The following is an 18557-nucleotide window of genomic DNA, read 5'->3' as shown; positions in this document are numbered from 1 at the left end:
CCGGCTGCTCCCCAGCTGTGGTGGGTCAGCTGGTTTTCTTGCAGCGCCAGCCAGAGGGAATGAATGGCAGGCTGCTTATCACCATGAGGGGCTTCGGGGCTGCATTACCCCCAAGGGGATTAGCGCACCTGAAGTTCCTCAAGATTCCCAGCCTGCTAGACTGAGTGTACTGGGACAATTTTTTCCAACTGTTAGCCTTTGTCCCTTTAAGACTTTTAAAAAGTGCCCGCTTTTCTTTTGTCCCAGGTGAGTTTTCTGTGAGGACCCACTCACAGTCTCCATCTTGGATTTACTTTTCCGTTTCTCTAATATCCAGTATGCCATGCAATGTGTGTCTGTGCTCCCGGTGCACATTACTAGGGCTGGTTATTTAGCATTCCTGTACTTCCACTCCCTCCCCACTCTGATTATTTTCTTCCCACTGGTGAGCTGGGGTTGGGGAGTGTTTGGGGCCCACCGGGTCATGGCTTTGTATCTTACCCTTTTCATGAGATGCTGAGTTCTTGCAGATGTAGATGTAGTCTTGGCTGTTGTACTGTATTTCTGGTCTCTCTTTTAGGAATAGTTGTATTTGTTGTATTTTCAAAAATATATCTGGTTTTGGGAGGACATTTTCACCGCTCTACACATGCCACCATCTTGAGCCCCTCCTTGCTTTAGTTTTTATTGTTATTGATATTGTTGTTTATTTGGTTTTGTTTGTGTTTTGCAAAGCAATAAGTGGAAGTAAATACCAGAGAACATGCTGTTTTGGTACACATATGTCCTCTGCCAAGATTACTGTGGTTGTATCTTGAGAATGCACATTTATTACTATAGGTGGAATCCCCAGTGACATAAAATCAACAGCCATAGTAAACATAAATACATTTTATGTATTTTATATCTGTATGACTACTGAGCACCATAAATCATTGGGAAATTAGAAAAAAATCTATAATTTATGATTATAACTATGAACTCACATTTTGCTAAAAATGATGAAGATAACTTTTTCAGGAATATTCATATATTTGTAAAATATTGGATAATGCTAAACATTGTTAATGTATTTAATCCTGCAATTTACACATTTCCCAAACAATATGCCTTCTTGTTACCAATTTAATAAACCATAATGGTGTCTTAGTTTTAGCTTAAAATATATAGGACTTACACCTTCATTAGAGACATACCTACCTCCTTCAGTACAGTAAAGATTTATGGCAGTTTATATGCATTCCCACAATAAGATATTTAAAATAGAATAAGTCAGCAAAAAGGGAAAATAAGAGAAAGCAAACTAATGTCCAAGAAAAGGTCAGTATCCAAGGATTCATGGCACAAGATTATTTTAAAGCTAGAATACAAATTTGTCTCTGAGTTTTCCTACAGGTATTGACTAGTTACATAATAAATAGCACTTATAAAATAAAAATGCACTACTTTCTCAGAAGAAGCAAAACTGTTCCTATTACTAAAATAGATTTTTTTTAAATCTAAGAGTTTTTTTTCCTACCATGGCAAACAGTGTACGCTATTGGAATAAGTCCTCAACAACAAGCGTCTTACTGTTATTACAATAATGAGCTTCCTAGGCCCTTTTTGTGTAATCTCCTTCATCATAGGCTAATGTTTAACATTTTGTATAGTTGAATAGAAGCAGTCTTATTGGGGGTCCAAATCAACATGGCCTGGCTTAATAGAGGCAGGGGCTGGTAGTGGAGATTAGAGAAAATAAGAGGATTTAGATTGGTTGTAGAGAAAAATCCTTCAGCCTTTAGGAAACCTTCCTAGAATTTTATTTCTTGCAACCTAGATTTTAATAAGAATCAGACAGCAGAGGGTTAGAGGTTATGTTCTTTAATTAAGGGACTGAAATGATGTCTAATTTTGCTGGTTAAAGTTAGATCCATTTGCTTTAGCAGATGACTGAGTCAAGATTAGTTAATTGAATTAAGATGATGTAATCCTTTTTTTTTTTCTTTTTTAATTTAGGGCCCCAGTTGTAATATCTGCCTGACTTGGAGGGCCTATTTACCCTCTTCATGGAGGAGATTCTGCAAATATACATTTATGTTGTCAGTTTGCAGGGGCTTATGTGAGATGCTGCTGAGATTCTGAAGTCATCCAGGGGGGTCTCTGTTGCATGAAATGCCAGCCAAACCCAAAAATAAATCTGGAGTTTAATCTTATTTATGTTTTGTTTTGGCTGACAACTTACTTAACATCTCTTAATTTCTAATACTAACACAGTTAACATAAATATTATAACAAAAGATTGACAGTGACAAGTACCATAGAAATATAGGAAAAATGCTGGAAGTCCAAAAAGAGTAAAAATTACTTGTGGCTTTAGTCTAGGGAAAGCTTTATAGAAATAAGTGGCATGGGTTAGGGGATATTTTAGCTACTTCTTAATGTTCATAAACTCTTTCCAAATGCATCCAAACTATTAAACTTTCTTGATGTAAATAGAGGAAGTGTTTTTGGTTAACAAATACAACTTTGAATCAATTCTCTTCACACTATTTTCCAGTTTCTCTTAATTACTTTGTCTTTCCTAATGTCTCTGTAGAAATTTTGGGGATATCATTGAAATATCTCTAAAAATCAGGAAAGATGTGGAATTCATCTTCACATAATAACATCTGTACATTCTAATGATAAGTGGAACCAGGCAATATGTTCTATTGGTACATTCATAGAATAACTCAATTATTATATGGAGTAATACAGTGAAATGGTGATTTTCCAAATATGTTTTCACAAAAACTTTAGTGAGCTAAGATGGAGTTGTTATACTACTAAAGTATATTGATAGTCTTGAATATTTATTTACATTTTTTCTCTCTCAGATGTGACATTGACATAAAATTTTCTCAGGGTCTCTTCTAGACATTTAAGACTAAACAAAGTTTAATTAAAACAAAATAGAAATTTAAACTATTACTGCTTTTCTCAGTTAGTTAGCTTCAGCTTCAATTATGAATTACAGTATTTGGCACATATTTCCTGGCATTCCAAAAAAAATTACTTAATGTTACTTTCCTTCCTTAAAAGATTTGAGGAAAAAGATTTCAGGTAACCAACATTCAGGAATCACAATTAAAAATGGAATGTTTCCACAACGTAAGTTTTATAGAATATTCAGCACAGAATTAAAAAAAAAACTTAGTAATTCTTCCTGGAATTCTTTTAAAAATGTCTGTAATGCTGCTTTTCATTTTAAGCCAAGTTAAACACAATTTAGTTTTTTCTTAGTGACTGATATTTGTTATTATCAACATATACAGCCTAGAGTCTTATATTTGCAGTTCACATAGGATATTCATAGACATTATCTCATATGAAACTTACTGTACCCCACACCCCTTACTCTTGTTTGCCATTTACATGCTGATGAGGATTAGGAAATCATGTAAGCTGGTTTATGAGAGATGGGTGTCCAGTATGGCTGTGAGGACCCCTCCTAGTGAATAAGGAGTGTGGCCTTTGTGATAACTGTTTCCATGCTCAGAGGCCATTTGGCTTATTTTTGGATTGCTGGCAGTGTTTCAGTTGAGTGAGGTAGTTGGAAGGGTTGACCGGATGAGAGGGGAATTATGTGGCTGGGTTTTTAGTATAGATCATTGTTTTATAAATATCCCCTACAAAATGCTGTCAAAGGGCCTGGGTGAAGACTTAATTAAAATAAAATATGTTTAATGTAATGTACTAATGCTGTACTAAACATCATAAATATTTTTAAATGAATCTGTGTTAAATTTTGGAAAATAGTTTGAGAAATAACAATAGATGTTTCCTGTTTGGGTACAAGGGATTACAGAATACTACATGTAGAGGGCTTTGTGTCATAAAGGTAAGTTTATACTATATTATCTTGATATCATACATCAATTAAGTAACATTAAAGATGGGCTAGAAAGGATTGTATCTGCTTAAATGGAATCCTTTAGGATCATATTTAACCTTATGTGGGACATTCCTGAATATTTCTAAGTTATAATTTGAAAGTTTAAATTTCTGGCAACATGATAAATAATACCAGAATGCCATCAACTGAGACTTTATTTTATACATAATTGGGTTTCATTCCTTTAAGTCACTCTACTGTATCCTGTGAAATAAAACTGTGGTGATCTGAGAGCAGAAGTGTAAGTAATTTAATAGTAGGATGTGACTGTGCATGGTCTTGAAGCTCTCAAAAATATTCATTGAATGCATGACAACCTAAATGAATGTCTTAAGTGGATAAAAGAACCCTCCATACTTAACTATTAGTACTGATGATTTTCTGCTTGGGGTATATTTGTCTAAAAACACTATTTTTAAATAGTGCCTCCATTTCTGGTAGCTACTAAGGGAAAAAAAATCAATATAGTGTGGTTGGAAGAGCTGCAGAAGAATCTAGTCATCATGGCTCTGATTAGTCTAGGATCAGAAATACATGTGGTTTTACTTACTCTTTTCATAGCTCTTGGTAATAGCTCTTCAGCTCCCACTACTCTGTTAGACACTTTTATTTGTCTAATTTCCTTCTCACAGTCTTTGTCCTTTGTGTCTTCCCCACTGCAGTCACTTTTACTTTGGTAAAACCTCCTACTTAGATGCTCATGACACTCTACTGTTTTCCTCCCATAAGTCTTCATTCCTTTTCAGTTTCCCTCTAGTATGTTTTATTTTCACTTGTCCATTTCTTACACCCTCTCTCAAATATTAGGTACCTGTTTTGAGCCAGGTGCTGTTCTCAGCCCTGGATGCAGCAGTGAATATGACAAAATCCATGCTTGACCAAGCTAATGTTCCCAGAGGGTGACAGTCATCTAGGTAGTGCCTCGAGGAGAAAAAAGCCGCTATAGAGAGTGACGGGGCAGCTAACTGATGTAGGTGGGGGTAGGTGCAGTGGGACTAGGGTCCGTGTGGCTTGAGTAGGAAGAGCAAGGTACAAAGTGTTAGGAAAAGCCAGAAAAATAGACAGTGCCAGGCCATGTAGGCCCTTGTAGGCCATGGTCTGGAGTTCAGAATTTTGGAACTTCCTACGTAGTGATTGATATCCTATGGTTCTTCCCAAGATTCTCATTGGCCCTCCTCATATCTCTGTATGAACTTTTCTCATTCATTTTTTCAACAGCTTCAGCTGTCACCTCTGAGAAGATGCATTTCAATTCCAATATATTTGTGGATACAGCAGATTTTCTCAATAACCATCCTTCATTTCTCCACTGCGTGTTAGTGGCACTTTCACCATTACCTCAAGGGAACGTGCTTAAAACTAAAGTAATCTTCCTGCCTTTCCAATCAGCTTTCCCTTTCAGCTTTTCTCTTTCTGTGAATGAGAACATCAATTTCCTAGTCACCCAAGTTCAGAATTTAGCTGTGACCTTGGGTTCCACCTTCCTCTCTTCTTTTTTCCTTCCTTCTCATTCTGCCATTCCACAAATGTCTATTGAGCATCCAGTTAATGCCAGGCTCTGATTTAGTCCCTTAGGGTACATAGTGAACATAATAGAGTAAAATAATTCCTGATCATCAGGGTAGTGGTGGGAGAATGGCAATGAACAGAGAACATGATTAATCATCTAGTCTGTTAGAAAATGGTACATGCAATGGAAAAGGTGGAGCAGGGTGAGAGGCGGGGCAGGGGAAGCGGGCGGGCAGGCAGGCGGTGTGCGCTTCATGAGAAGTAACACGGGAACGAAGACCAAAGGAGGCAGAAGAATCCGGCATGTGGAGTCTGGGGAAGAGGATGCCAAGTAAAGGAAAGATCCAGTGCAAGGGCCTTAACCAGGGCACGCGCCTGGCCTGTTCAGGGGTCAGCAAGGAGCTCACTGTGCTGGAGCAGAGTCTCCAAGAGCGAGTGAGGAGCTGAGGTCTGAACAGTGGTGGTACTGGGAGTGTGGGGGTGCTGAGAGCAGGGAAGGCTGGATGGCCCTTGTAAGAATTTTGGTTGTTAATCTAAGTGAGAAAGGAAACCCTTGGAAGGTTTTGAACAGAGGTAAGCACATCTTAAAAGGTGCCAATTATTTATTTTTTCCTGTAATCACTATTGAATTCAGTCCCTTTTTTCTTCCCCCTTTTCTCTTCCCATTGCCCCTCTGCCCCCTGGACTTTTATTTTAGGCCTGTGCTTGCTTTTTTTCTAGTCTGTCTTCTGTCTGGCATTTAATCATCAGATAAATCTTAAAACACAACTTTGTTCTACTCTGTCTGATCAACTTGTTTTGTTGTTGCTCTGCATTCTACATATTGAAACACAGACTTGAGGTGATACAGTCCCCCGCAGCGTGTGTGCCAGAGCCGCCTTGCACACGCATTTCCCTATGAATGGGTTACTCAGCACCCTCAAGCTCGCCCTGGGCTTTTCCCCTCCAGGACTTTTCTTCAAGCTTGAGCACTCTCACTTCGAATGCTTTCATTCATGTCGTTTTTCATTAAAAATGTACTGAAGACATATTTCGTGCCAGCCATTGCGGGAGCTCAAGGATTAAAAAATGGGTTGAGAGAGATAAGTCTGCCTCAGGAGCTGATAGTGACGTGGCAGAGAGAGAGAATAATGAATTTAACATTTAGGTAAAACAACCTAGGGTTTGTGTTAAGGGCCACGAGAGAAAAGAACACACTGCTCTGAGTCAGAATGATTGGCTGAGATGAGCCCTAATTTAGATGGGGACACCTAGCCTAAGTGGGGCTGAGGAAGGCAGAAACTCATTCCTAAGGAAGTAACATTTTAGCTGACACATGGAGAATAGAACATGGCCAACTAAGGGGAGCGTGGCGTGGTGGGAGAGGAACCTTCTCAGTAGAAGTAGTAGCATTTCAAAGGCCTGAGGTGATAAAGGTGATAAAAAATATCAAAGGAAAAACAAAACTTAACAAAAGCCCCTAAGGCTGGGGCCTAGTAAGTGAGGTGAGCGAGGCACTGTTCCAGGTGGCAGGTGATGCAGGCCTCAAAGGCCATGCTAAGGGGTGGGGTTTTAAGTACAATGGGAAGTAACTGAAGTGTTTTAAGCAAGGAGTGACATGATCTTACTTGATGTTGAGACTGCCATCTGTTCATCAAAGTCCATTTGTCTTTTCCCCTGGGCTCACAGCCAGCTTCCATTTCCTGGCTGTCTTTGCAGTTGGCTGGGAGCCATGCGGCTGTATCCTACCCATGGAAGTATTGGTCCTGGTGAACATCATTACCAGGGTCAGCTCATAAAACCTCTCACACGGGCTTCCTCATGCTGGTTCCCTTCCGACTGGGCAAGCCTGGGAGCCCTGTTGAAATGCCAGAGTGGCCATCTGCCTAGGCGTTTGCGTGGGTGTGTGGTGCAGGGCCCCCTCCCAGCTGACCTAGAGCTGTCCTTTACATGAGCAAGAAAGAAGCACCTGAGGTTTTGAGCCATTACACATTCAGTCTCATTTGTTAGCACATTCTAGTTTGTCTAAAGTAATATGACAGTTTGAAACTGCAATTTTGGCTGCTCTGCTATGTAAAAATGTGAGATAGTGTGAGCAATAGCAGTGGCCAAAGTGAAATCCCCATGGGGATCAGGAAGATTTCAGTTGAAATAGATCTTTGTATGTAGAATCAACAGCTCCTACTGACAGTTTGCTATATGTAGTAAGCTTGTGCGAAAATGAATCTCGATTGATTTGATTCTGAACTGCTACATCACTTACTTTCTGGCCTTTCTATAGCATACCTCACTGAATACCTTTAGGCATGTACTTTATTTGACTAGATTGTACTTGATTGGAGAGCAAACAAGCCATGTCTTTAAGATTTTTATTTGCTGTGGAGTCTAGGGCAGTCCTTTAGATAAGGTACTTTTTAAATTAAACTTTACTTACATTTATGAATAAAAAGGTAGACTCAGATTTCCTGCCTGTGGAGCTGTTGGATGTCATGTGACCCAGCTCTGGCCTTGCCACTAATATCACCTCAGTCTGGCTTAAATTGTTTTGCCTTCTAAGGGAGAGGTTTAGCTGTGTTAAATTCTGTTTTACCTGTGGCCTACTGGGGAAAGGAACATCATGGGGCCTGGTATTTGAATGTTTCCAATGGAAGGTGTGTAAAAATGATTTTTAATGGCATTCGAGCTGATCGTCACTGCCCTCCTCATGACTTTCAAGCGTCCCCTGTGACCATTGCCCATTACTCAGAGTTGCTGGCTACCTCAGTGACCACTATCTCCTTCCAGAATCAGGTGTTCATCTAGGAGAATCATGATTTATGGAAGGTCTTCAGATAGGGGGAAGTTTGTGTAGGCTAAATGAGCAATGATGAGCTTTGTAACTAAGGAACTGGTGGCAGGAAATAGGAGGGAGAAGAATGTCAGAAACTTTATGGAACATGGTGACTGAATGGATTTGGAGCAAAGAAAGGACTGGAGTAGAGATGAATGAATATTGAAGCCCCATGCTGATATACTTCGAATTATAAACTTAAATATGTATCAACAGATGTGTTTCCAAGGTAAAGCCAGTTAACACTGCCTACCACCAACACATGGCGTCAGTGATGAGACTGGACATTTCCACGGTGGACGTGGTACTGTTGGTTAACTTGCTATATGCTTACTGTGTTTGTGCCTAGTTTGGGTGTGTTTTATGAACATTAGTAGCCCATCCATGCCTGTGAGGACAAAAGTGGTGATGTTGAAATTACTGGTAAAAAAGAGATGTAAGAATATGACACCACTGCTGAAGAGATTAAAATAACAATGGAAAAGCATTAGAAGCAAGTGGAAATTGTATTTGTAGGAACAGCTCTTTAGGGTGGCTCTAATCTAATCAGTACCTGTGAAAAACACTGCATTTCACAGGACAAGAGCAAGGGAAAAGTAACTGACCAGCTGAGAAAACAGCTCCACATATTGGAGTTGGATCTAGAATTTCAGCCTTACTGTTAAATGCCACCCGCTCAACATTCTTTTTAGAGAAGGCGAGAAGTTTGTTCAAGCTGGTGAGGACCAAGCATGGTGAAAGAGCTGTGGTGATGCTTTCTTGTAAGACATGCTTACCTAAGTTCAAGGGCTGTTTGTGGATGGAGTAAGGGCATGTGGAGGTGCCATGTCCTCTAAGATTTCCCTGCAAGGCTTATACAGGGGAAGGAAGGGAAGGAGTGTACCTGTTGAGAGAAGTCAGAATTCTGGAAGGGAAGGGACTAATTTGAGTGCAATAGAAAAATTACAATTAGAGGCATGTTTGCTGGAAACAAATGCCATTTGGTAAGGTGTACCTACCTTTCATTTCTGTTTTGCTTGACACAGAGTGGTAAAGCTATTAGAGCAACAGCTAGATGAGATGAGAGCTCCCCTGCCCCCAGCGCCCGCCTGTGTTCCATGAGGGCCAGTGAACTCATATTTTAAAATGCAGAATAAGTTAAGGACTTGAGAAGAAAAGTATGATTTACCTCCAGATCTGACATATATTTTTTAAATAATTGCAATTCCCATACTAATACCTTATTTCTTCAACTTTGTTTTCAGATAAATGTACTGAAGTTTAAAATGATACAACATATTAATGTATGACCTTTAAAGCAGAATTATGATCTGTAACTATTTGACTATAATGTGGACTTGATATTAATGAGGAACAAATTACAGACAAAACCATCATTTCTCTTCAGCTACCATGCTTTCTAACTGGGTGTTTTCTAAATAAACAAAAGATGAAACAGAAGCAGAAAAAGACCCTAGACAGAGTGACGGAATGACTTGAATGTAAGGATAGCCTCTTCAATGTGAAAGGAGTAAGCTTGAGGAGGAAAAAAAAAAATACATAAAATTATGAAGTTAGATTAAGATAGGACAAATATAACTTAGTTCTTCAAATTAATGAATATTAGTAATGTGGAGTTTCCACTGAAGCTTTGAGAGGCTATTTGAAGACCAAAATGACCTTTGTATTAAGTGCACTATGGGACTCATTCTTCAAATACCATAGTGATATGGAAGAAAGATGTTAATGAATTAAAAAAATATTAAATATGCATAGACAGCAGCTCCACAATGGGTTTTTATGGGAAATTGGAGGTGTTTCTTGATTTGATGTATCCCATAAGATTGCTTTTAGAAATAAAATGCCAAGTAGAATGTAGAAGTGTAGTCTGATGAAATATATACATTCATGATTTTCTTATTCTTACCTGATATAAAATTCTTATTCTTCCTTATATGAACATTTTTGTTCCTATTTTCTGTGAATTTCTACCTTGTATGAATTAATTACTGATATTTAATAACAGTTTAATCATTTTCAATGTATAGCTGAAAGTGGAAAGAAAAAGCATTAGTTTACACAAATTACATTCTTGCCATTTAAAAAGGCACTTATGAGCTAAAGATGATATTCCTTTTTTTTAAATGAACATGTTTTATGCTTTCTCTAGGCTGGAATGATAAAAAGTGATGATGGTGAGTATTTCATTGAACCTTTGGAAAGAGGTAAGCAGATGGAAGAAGAAAAAGGAAGGATTCACGTGGTCTACAAGAGATCAGCAGTAGAACGGGCTCCCGTAGGCATGTCCGAAGACTTCCACTACAGAGGTAGGCATCTTTGACAAGGCTTAATAATTATCTGTAATTTTCAGATATAATGGAAACAACTCTCCCATTAGTTAAGAGAAAGTGATTGTCATGTGCTCTTGTGTAATGTGAAAGTAGCAAAAAAAGTTGATATTTATGAATCATGAGCTACGGCTTGCCATAAATATCTGGAAGAATATATTATAGGTACTCTTTTACTCCAGTGCACTGTTGTCTCCCATTATGATTTCTTCTAAAGTTTCACATTAAAGTGGTTTTCTCTAGCTTCTGTTAAAATTTGAAAGTTTTTGTGCCTTCCAGAAGTATCTAAATTACAGTTTATTAATATTGTTTTAAAACTTTTAAAATGAGATATAGTGATATGACAAAGAGTTATGTTTTGTTTAAAACCAATGTAATATATTTGAAAATAAGAATGCTAATTGACTTTAAGGTGTCTTTTGCAAAACTTTTTACAATTTGGAAGAGACGATAAGTTGAATGATTCAGTTGAATTTTATTTCAAAGTAGGTGGACCACTAAAGACAAATATGGCACAGGAAGATTTTCTATTTTTGTTTTAATGAAATCTGTAAGTAATTTGGTACTAGAAAGATGTTCTTATAGGTTGGATATAGTGGCTCCCTTTATGGAGAAGACAGGAAATTTGAGAATCGTTCTTTTTTAAGCCAAATCCCAAAAATCTGTATTTACTTTTGCCAGGCCAACTTTCTGAATTAAAGGTAATGGAAATTTCCCCTGGAGAAATGTCATAAATATCATGTTAATGTAGCTGTCATATATCTTCTAGATTAATGGTGTCTTGCCTTTTGAGAGTGGTTACCTAGTTTGATTTTCAGATGTCACCAGCTTTCCTTAATATATTGTACTAATGGAATAGTACAATTTAAAATAAATTTAAAATTAAGATGGCCTGAAAAATTTTTGAGCAATTTTTGATTGGGAACAATAGAAATGTTATTAATGGGCACAGTACTATGAAAGGTGTGCCTATCGTAGGGGATCACTGTGATGTAATGGAAAGAGAATACACTTTGCAGCTAGATAGACAGGGCGAGTAATAGTTTTATAACATGATGTTATTCTGTTACCTTAGATTAGTAGTTAACCTTTCTGAGCCTCAGTTTCTTTATCTGCTAATAGAGAATTAAAATACATTGTGCATTTGTAATTAGTATTAGAAATAATACATGTAAATTGCTGAATGTAGGCCTCAACTGTAATAGGTGGCTAATTAATGCTAGCTGTAATTATTAATATTAACTATTTTGTACAAAAGATTACATGTTAGTTTTGCTAAAGTTGAACAGTTAGGCATTGCTTGCCTTCATGTTGTGAATAAGTTATGATTAATTCTCATTTATATTTTCATGTTTTAAAACTAAAATTCTAAATAAAAAGACTGATTATATCCAAGGATGGACAGCACAATACTTTTTCTATAGTCTTGGTGATTATATATAATATCTCTTTTGGAGCAGTGGTAAAATGTCTTTTCTAAAAGCATAGTCCACGTGTTATAGAATCATACTAGAGGACTCAAACCAAAGTAGTCACTATGCCATGCCCTCCCATTTGCTACTTCTGTTACACCCATAGTTTCACCAAGCTGTGCCCTATTGCCCCATTTCAGTCCCTGAAGGTATCTGTTTCTGTAGTCAGTCCTTTACTTTTCAGTAGTATGATATTTACAAAAAAGGAGAGTTTATTTTTTTCTTGAAATAAGAAAATTGTAGAAATGTTATGTCTAATATCTATTGTATTTTTAGATACCAGTTTAGAGAAAATAATCTAGTAGTCAGGGTATGTAAATTTGAAAGAATTAGACAGGATTAAAATATCAATTCCGGTAGCATCAACATCAGTGTACTCAGATTTTGTAAAGAGTTACTTTTAAGCATGTAGACATTGAAGACTGCTTATGTTGAGATTTTCAATTGTGAATAGAAGATTACTTTATAGTTGAAGTAGGTCACAAACTAGAGTAATACATTTTGGAAAGGTTTTCAGCAGTTATGGGTCAAAGCAAAAGGAGTTCCTGTATTAACTTTCAATTACCTTAAAAATGACCCAAAATAGAATAATTCAGTTCTCTTAGAATGTTTTGTGATAAACCTTAGAGTGAGCTTAACAATTTTTATTTCCCTACTTATGAAGTTCTGATTGAACTGAGGTGCTGGTGATATTAGTTTACTTCCTTTTTTAGAATCTTAAATTGTGTAACCATATATTTTAGAAATGCAAATCTCTTCCTAAAGTAAACATAGATTCAGATTAAGAACTTTAAGTACCCATACTAAAACGTAAATTATTCTTTTAACTTCTTGGTCGCATACTGAGAGCCAAGCTTTTTCTTAGACTAAATTCTTTCCAGTGAAATTAAGAATATATTTTTATACCTTATTCCATCATTCTAAAATGTAAAATTGAATGGATTTTAGGATTAGAAAAGCACATTTATTTATAAATGAAAACTATTAGTATCATATAAAACACTACATTTTTTGGATCGGTTCAGGATGTTATTTTAGGACACACAGGAGGTCTTTCTTCAGTGAGTTATAGGAAGAGGAATACAATATTAAGATAAGACTTACTTAGAAAGAAATGCATTTGAGGGCCATGGTCTTCATAAATTTCTCTGATAAGTCGTTAGGAGGACTGTTGATCATAAGCCAAGCACTTCTGACCCTCTAGTTTCATCGGTAGGGCCCCTGAATATAAATATTCTGCTGCATTTCGCTAGTTGTCACAGTAATTTCCCAGCCACATTTCTTACTTTGTCAGTTTAGCAACTCAGAACTGCCATTCATTTGAGTTCTGTAGTTTGTTGCAAATGTTCTAAATTAAAACCAATCATGACCTGAACTAGGTGTGTAGAAGTGAGGTGGAGAGAAGGAGTCAGATTAGATTGTGGTTGAAGGAAAACTCACTGAGTGGAGAGAGAAAGAGAGTGATCAAGGGTGACTCAGAATTCCAGTCTGGAAGACTAGAGAATTCTCTTTCTAGAATCCAGGTATTTAAAAAAAAAAATTGAAATAGGCTTAGTGGAGGATGATAATTGGGTATAATTTTGTATGTATTAAGTTTGAAGATGCATTGGAAAAGCAAGTGGATTTTTAAAAATGAATACTGTATTTTCATAGTCATGTCCCTAAGTCAATAAATGCTGCCTTTAAATTCATGTTGTGGTAGGGGTGGGTAGAGGGTTAGCTGGGGAGTCAGGTGGCAAACTTGGAATGTCTCTGCTTGCCTTCTACTTTCTCTTTCCCAATTCTATATTAATGAGAATCAGAAGGTGTATGTTGTACAGAACTGGGAGCTCATGAAAACTGTTTGCTATTTATCACTATAGGAGAAGAGGACATTATGTCCTCAAAAACAAAAATGAAAACAAAACAAAAATTATGCTGCAAGGATGCTAAGCTATTCTACTTGACTGAATGCAAACGTCTATTTCAATTCCTTATCCTCTGAGAACATTTATCTGGGTTTCCAATAAGTCACAGCTTTGAACCTGTTGAGATAATATATTATATGGTGCGATTCAACAATAACAGAAACCCTCAACCATTTCCACATATTGCATAGATTCCTTGACTCTTAATAGGGAATTTGTATTGTTTTTGAAATGTGGAAAAATATGAAGAGCTGTTTAGAAGTGTATTGAGCTTGCAAAATCACAGATGCAGGACTTTGCTTTAGAATTACTATTTTATGAATAATACTTTGTCATAAAGTTTTACATTTGGCAGTAAAAATAATCTCTTCCAGTGCAGAATTGGCAGGTGTTCATAACACATAGCACTGCTATTTCTGGTAAGGAATACCATCCTTTTCATTCAACAGCAAGCATAAACTTGGCATGCTTATGATAAAATACTCATCTGCTTCATCACTGGAGAGTTGAATTTACTGAATCTTTTTTCTGATTTCTACTTTGAGAGTATGGATATCACATCCATTTTTGGTATCTTTAATTTTGGGCAAAATAATTTTATATTTTACTTTTTTGAAATTTTACTTAGTAACAATGTGGTTAATAAACCATTAAGGGTCATAAAGTTCACCTCTACTGTTAATCCAATCATCAGTCTATACTCAGATAAAAAACAAAATATACCCCTGACCATCTTTTAAGAGTATCTACATTGTCATCAGTAAGAAGTTTGCTTTAGGCAGGCTATTTTTGGGGAAGGGAAGCAGTACTTGCATGACATCATTCAGCTTTTCATATTTTTTATTTAATCCCTAGGCCTTTCGGCTTCTCCCCTGAAATTACAAACTATTCATTCACCAGAAGCTTTGTGTTAAAGTAATTTTTGTAATTACTTCCTACCAGTGGGAAGCAAGGAATAGTAAGCCTTTATCTCCTAGCTTCCTTTCAGGATTGTCACTTTCCTGCATGGACCCACGTGCCTGTGTGGCTGGTGCGGTTGTCATGGCACTGTGAGGAGGGCCTTTGTCCCAGGTGGGAAACATGCACAAGTCAGAAATGATTTGGGAGTTGCTCCTGGTTGCCAGGGAATGAATCTATGAAACAGGAACTAGAATAATGGGAAGACTATTCGATACTTTAGTGGCTCTAGGAACTTTATAAGCACTTCGTTCTTCCTTGAATCTGTGGATTCATCAATAGGTGTTCTAACCCTTTGTATTTGGAAATTCTCATGACCTATGCCCCGAACAAGGAGAAACATCAGCAGGCTTTGTAACCCACTAAAAGGGGGGAAAAAATCAAACAAGACAAATTAATTTTAGCAGATGTCTTCTTACTAAATGAAGCATGGAACACAGTATTACTAAATCATTAAGATATGTCAAATAGCAACCATTCTTCTAGGGAGATGTTAAGTGATAAATTTTTCACAACTGCATAGTTTAGTTTATAATATAATCTAAGGGTCACTTCTTTGTCAAGGTTACTACTATTGGATTCATATGGAAATACTAATTCATATGGAAAAACTAATAAAAAGGGAATTCCTTTTTAGGTTTGCTTTGTTTATTTCATAATCTAAGTATCTATAGAAATTATTGACAAAAGGAAGGCAATTGAAGATTGAATTCTTACATAAAATAATCAGGAAATTGATAGTTAAAGAGCTTTCAGATGTGAAACATGAAGGATAACACTTTATTTCCATTTATTAAAATGTCTTAATGGACCTATTCCACTTCTTCATGAATAGGTATGATGAAAGGAGTTTGCTTATATGGACCAGGATTAAAGTGTTACAGATGTAACTCTGTATTTTTTTCTAATGAAGAATTTAATATGGAAAGACAAAAGCTGTATTGAGAACTCAGAGCTGTTGGATCTATTTAGTTATGGTGTGGCATTAATAGGGAAAGAGACTAGGAAGGCTTTGGATATCTGGATGACTAAAGTGAAATTGAAGCAGTTAATTTATATTAGCATATAAAGATAATTCAGATAATTCAGGGCAGATATTAATTCTTAAATTTATGATTGCCTATTCAGAAGTAACTATCAATTATTAGGAGTAGTTCATATCAAGAAAATCCCCTGACAGTACAGAAAGTGTACTTGTTCATTCTCAATATAAAATGCATCCTATTATCAAAATATACTTTTAGGGTTTGATTTATTCATGTTAACTGTTTTTGCTTAGGAAAGATAGTCCCTATTTTTAGTAAAATATTAAGTACATTTCGACTCTGCACATGTCAGGTGTACCCACTGAAACACATTTGGAAGCCTGTAGTTATTTCTTTTTCCATGTTCAATTTACTTACAAACTTTCATGTTAGTAAGTGGAAGCATTTGGGTAAATAATTTGAATATTTCTGGAGGTTTAATAATGGTTTGTTTCATCATTTCTATTTCTAAGTAATGCAGTTGATATTTTTAAGTAAGATAATTTGCTGTAGATTTTTTATATTTCTTGTATAATTTGTTTCTTATTGCTGAATCACCAGTCATTAACTTTAAATAATAAAATTTATTTATGAGGATCAATGCTATTCACTCATGATCACCTTCATTTGGTATTTCATACACAGTATTTTTTGTGTGGGTCCCTTGCTTACCTGTGAAAGATTCAGGTGTGCTATTCTCATTCCTCTCTTTCTTTACATGATCTCTATTTTAATTTGAGGTACATACAATACAATGCACAAATCGTAGTATCCAGTTCAATGAATTTTAACACATGTATACATTCATATAACCCTTATGGGATTTTATCCCTGCATCCCTCTGGGGCATCTTTCAAGATTTAAATTTAAAAATTCTTAATGGAGGTTCTTGACTTTGGGACTTTGTATATATGTAAAGATTAATTTTAGAAATCATTGGAGCCATTTCCCTAAGTGAGAATATAAGGTTAACTGTAGATAAATAACTCCATAAGCATATTCCTATATCACTTTCAAGTACCTTACTAAGTTTCTGGAAAAAACTTTTGACAAGTCTGAATGAGACATTAGCTCAATTTCTTTTCATCTTTCATGACCATTGTGACCACTTATTTCCTAACCCCACTCCCAATTAATTTGTTCCTTGCTTTTGGGCTGAGATATTTGTTCATTATTTCAGAGCTCTGATTAATAATCCAAGCATCCTAAACCTTTGTGTATATTCTTGTCCAAAGGACAGTCTTTAATTGTAAGTACTTTTTAACCATTTCCTGTGGAAGGCTTTCTCTCTCTTGCTTGTGCTTTAAAAATTACTGTGTGCTCCTTAAGTGTTAAGAATAATGTCTGTGTGGTACTAGAACTTCCTGCTTTCTAACTTCAGTCCTCTGTCACAGCACTTTGGCAGGTTTTCTTTTTGTGTTTTTTGTAAGTTCAATCCATTCTTAACCATGTGCTAAAGAGATAAAAGTAATGTGCAAGCCCCGTTTGGTGAGATGAGTGAGTCATGAAGCAGAGGTTCTCTTTATGTCCTGTGCCATGATCTTGTACTAATAAAATGCCACTGAACAACCTTCTAGTAACAAAAAAATGAGGATACTAGCATAGCTTTTTAATTTCCTTATTATCAGTTTTGGATAAATATAGGTAAAGCCAATATAGGAATTTGATGCAAACAAACATTGTCCTTCTTCATTCCTTCTTCAGTCTGTGGCTTTGCTTTTGAGTCTAGTGGGAAATCACTGCTAAGTATAGTATATGTTCCACCCTATTCATGTGTAAAGGAGGTATAATAAGTTAATCAGGCTACATACGGGTTGGTTTGTTTTTTCTCTTTCTTCTTTTCTTCTTTTTTTCTTCCTCCTCTCATCTGTGATGACCCAACATTTGAATTTGAAAAGTCAGCAGAAGTGTTTGTATGGTTGTGATAGGGCTGCTAGCACCTTAGTTGAATTTCCCTGGGGATTGTTTCAGCACTTGCTGGTACTTTTCCTCTCAAGTTTATGAAAGAAATGTTCTACCATCCTGTCATTATAGATTTATAAAAAATATTAATGAACATTTATGGTATGAATTAAGGTTATTTTTATAGATTTGAGATCTGACTCATGGATGTTGGACAAAATAGCTATTATAATAATCACCCAGATTTTTATTCTTGAATAAAACCCCAACTTTTATGGAGTTTTCACTTTCCCAATTGTATGGCCCCCTTTACAGTGCAACTCAGACCTCACAGCTTATACAAGAGCATCACCCCTCTGTTTCTTTTTTGTGACTTACAATAACTTTGATAAGCAACTCAAGTAATTTGTAGTAACTTCAAGTTTTGTATCCTGAATAGAAATTAAGTCAATGGGAAGCCAAAAATTTACTCTAAGTACTAGGAAATATGAAAAGTGACTTTCCTTTTGTTAAAAGAGTGGTTACATTGTAGCACATATTAATTCTGTAGAAATATTCTTGGAGAAAACAGAACAAAACAAAAAAAATGGGGAAAAATCCCCAGGTATCCTCCAATGTGAAATGCATCACATTTTGATTTTGTTACAAGAGTTTTATACGTTAATCTGCACATGGGCATCTTTGGCTGGCTGCGAAGGTCCCACCAGGCTGATACTTTTGTCTTCCAGGCTGCTGCTAGCCCTGCTGGCATTCA

At 36.3% G+C, this 18557-nt stretch overlaps 1 protein-coding gene across 6 annotated transcripts in view; it reads left to right on the top strand.

The window, feature by feature from the left end:
• ADAMTS3 (ADAM metallopeptidase with thrombospondin type 1 motif 3) overlaps positions 1-18557 on the top strand; it is a 264699-nt gene that overhangs the window by 119790 nt on the left and 126352 nt on the right. For all 6 annotated transcript variants that reach the window (XM_057502303.1, XM_036878981.2, XM_036878979.2 and 3 more), the window contains one exon: positions 10363-10519. In XM_057502303.1, the coding sequence (XP_057358286.1) occupies positions 10363-10519 (157 nt within the window). The remainder of the gene's footprint in view (positions 1-10362; positions 10520-18557) is intronic.

The sequence above is a fragment of the Manis pentadactyla genome, chromosome 5 (genome assembly GCF_030020395.1).
Source record: "Manis pentadactyla isolate mManPen7 chromosome 5, mManPen7.hap1, whole genome shotgun sequence".
In the NCBI taxonomy this organism is placed as follows: Eukaryota; Metazoa; Chordata; class Mammalia; order Pholidota; family Manidae; genus Manis; species Manis pentadactyla.
This window is presented reverse-complemented; position numbering and strand designations above follow the sequence as displayed.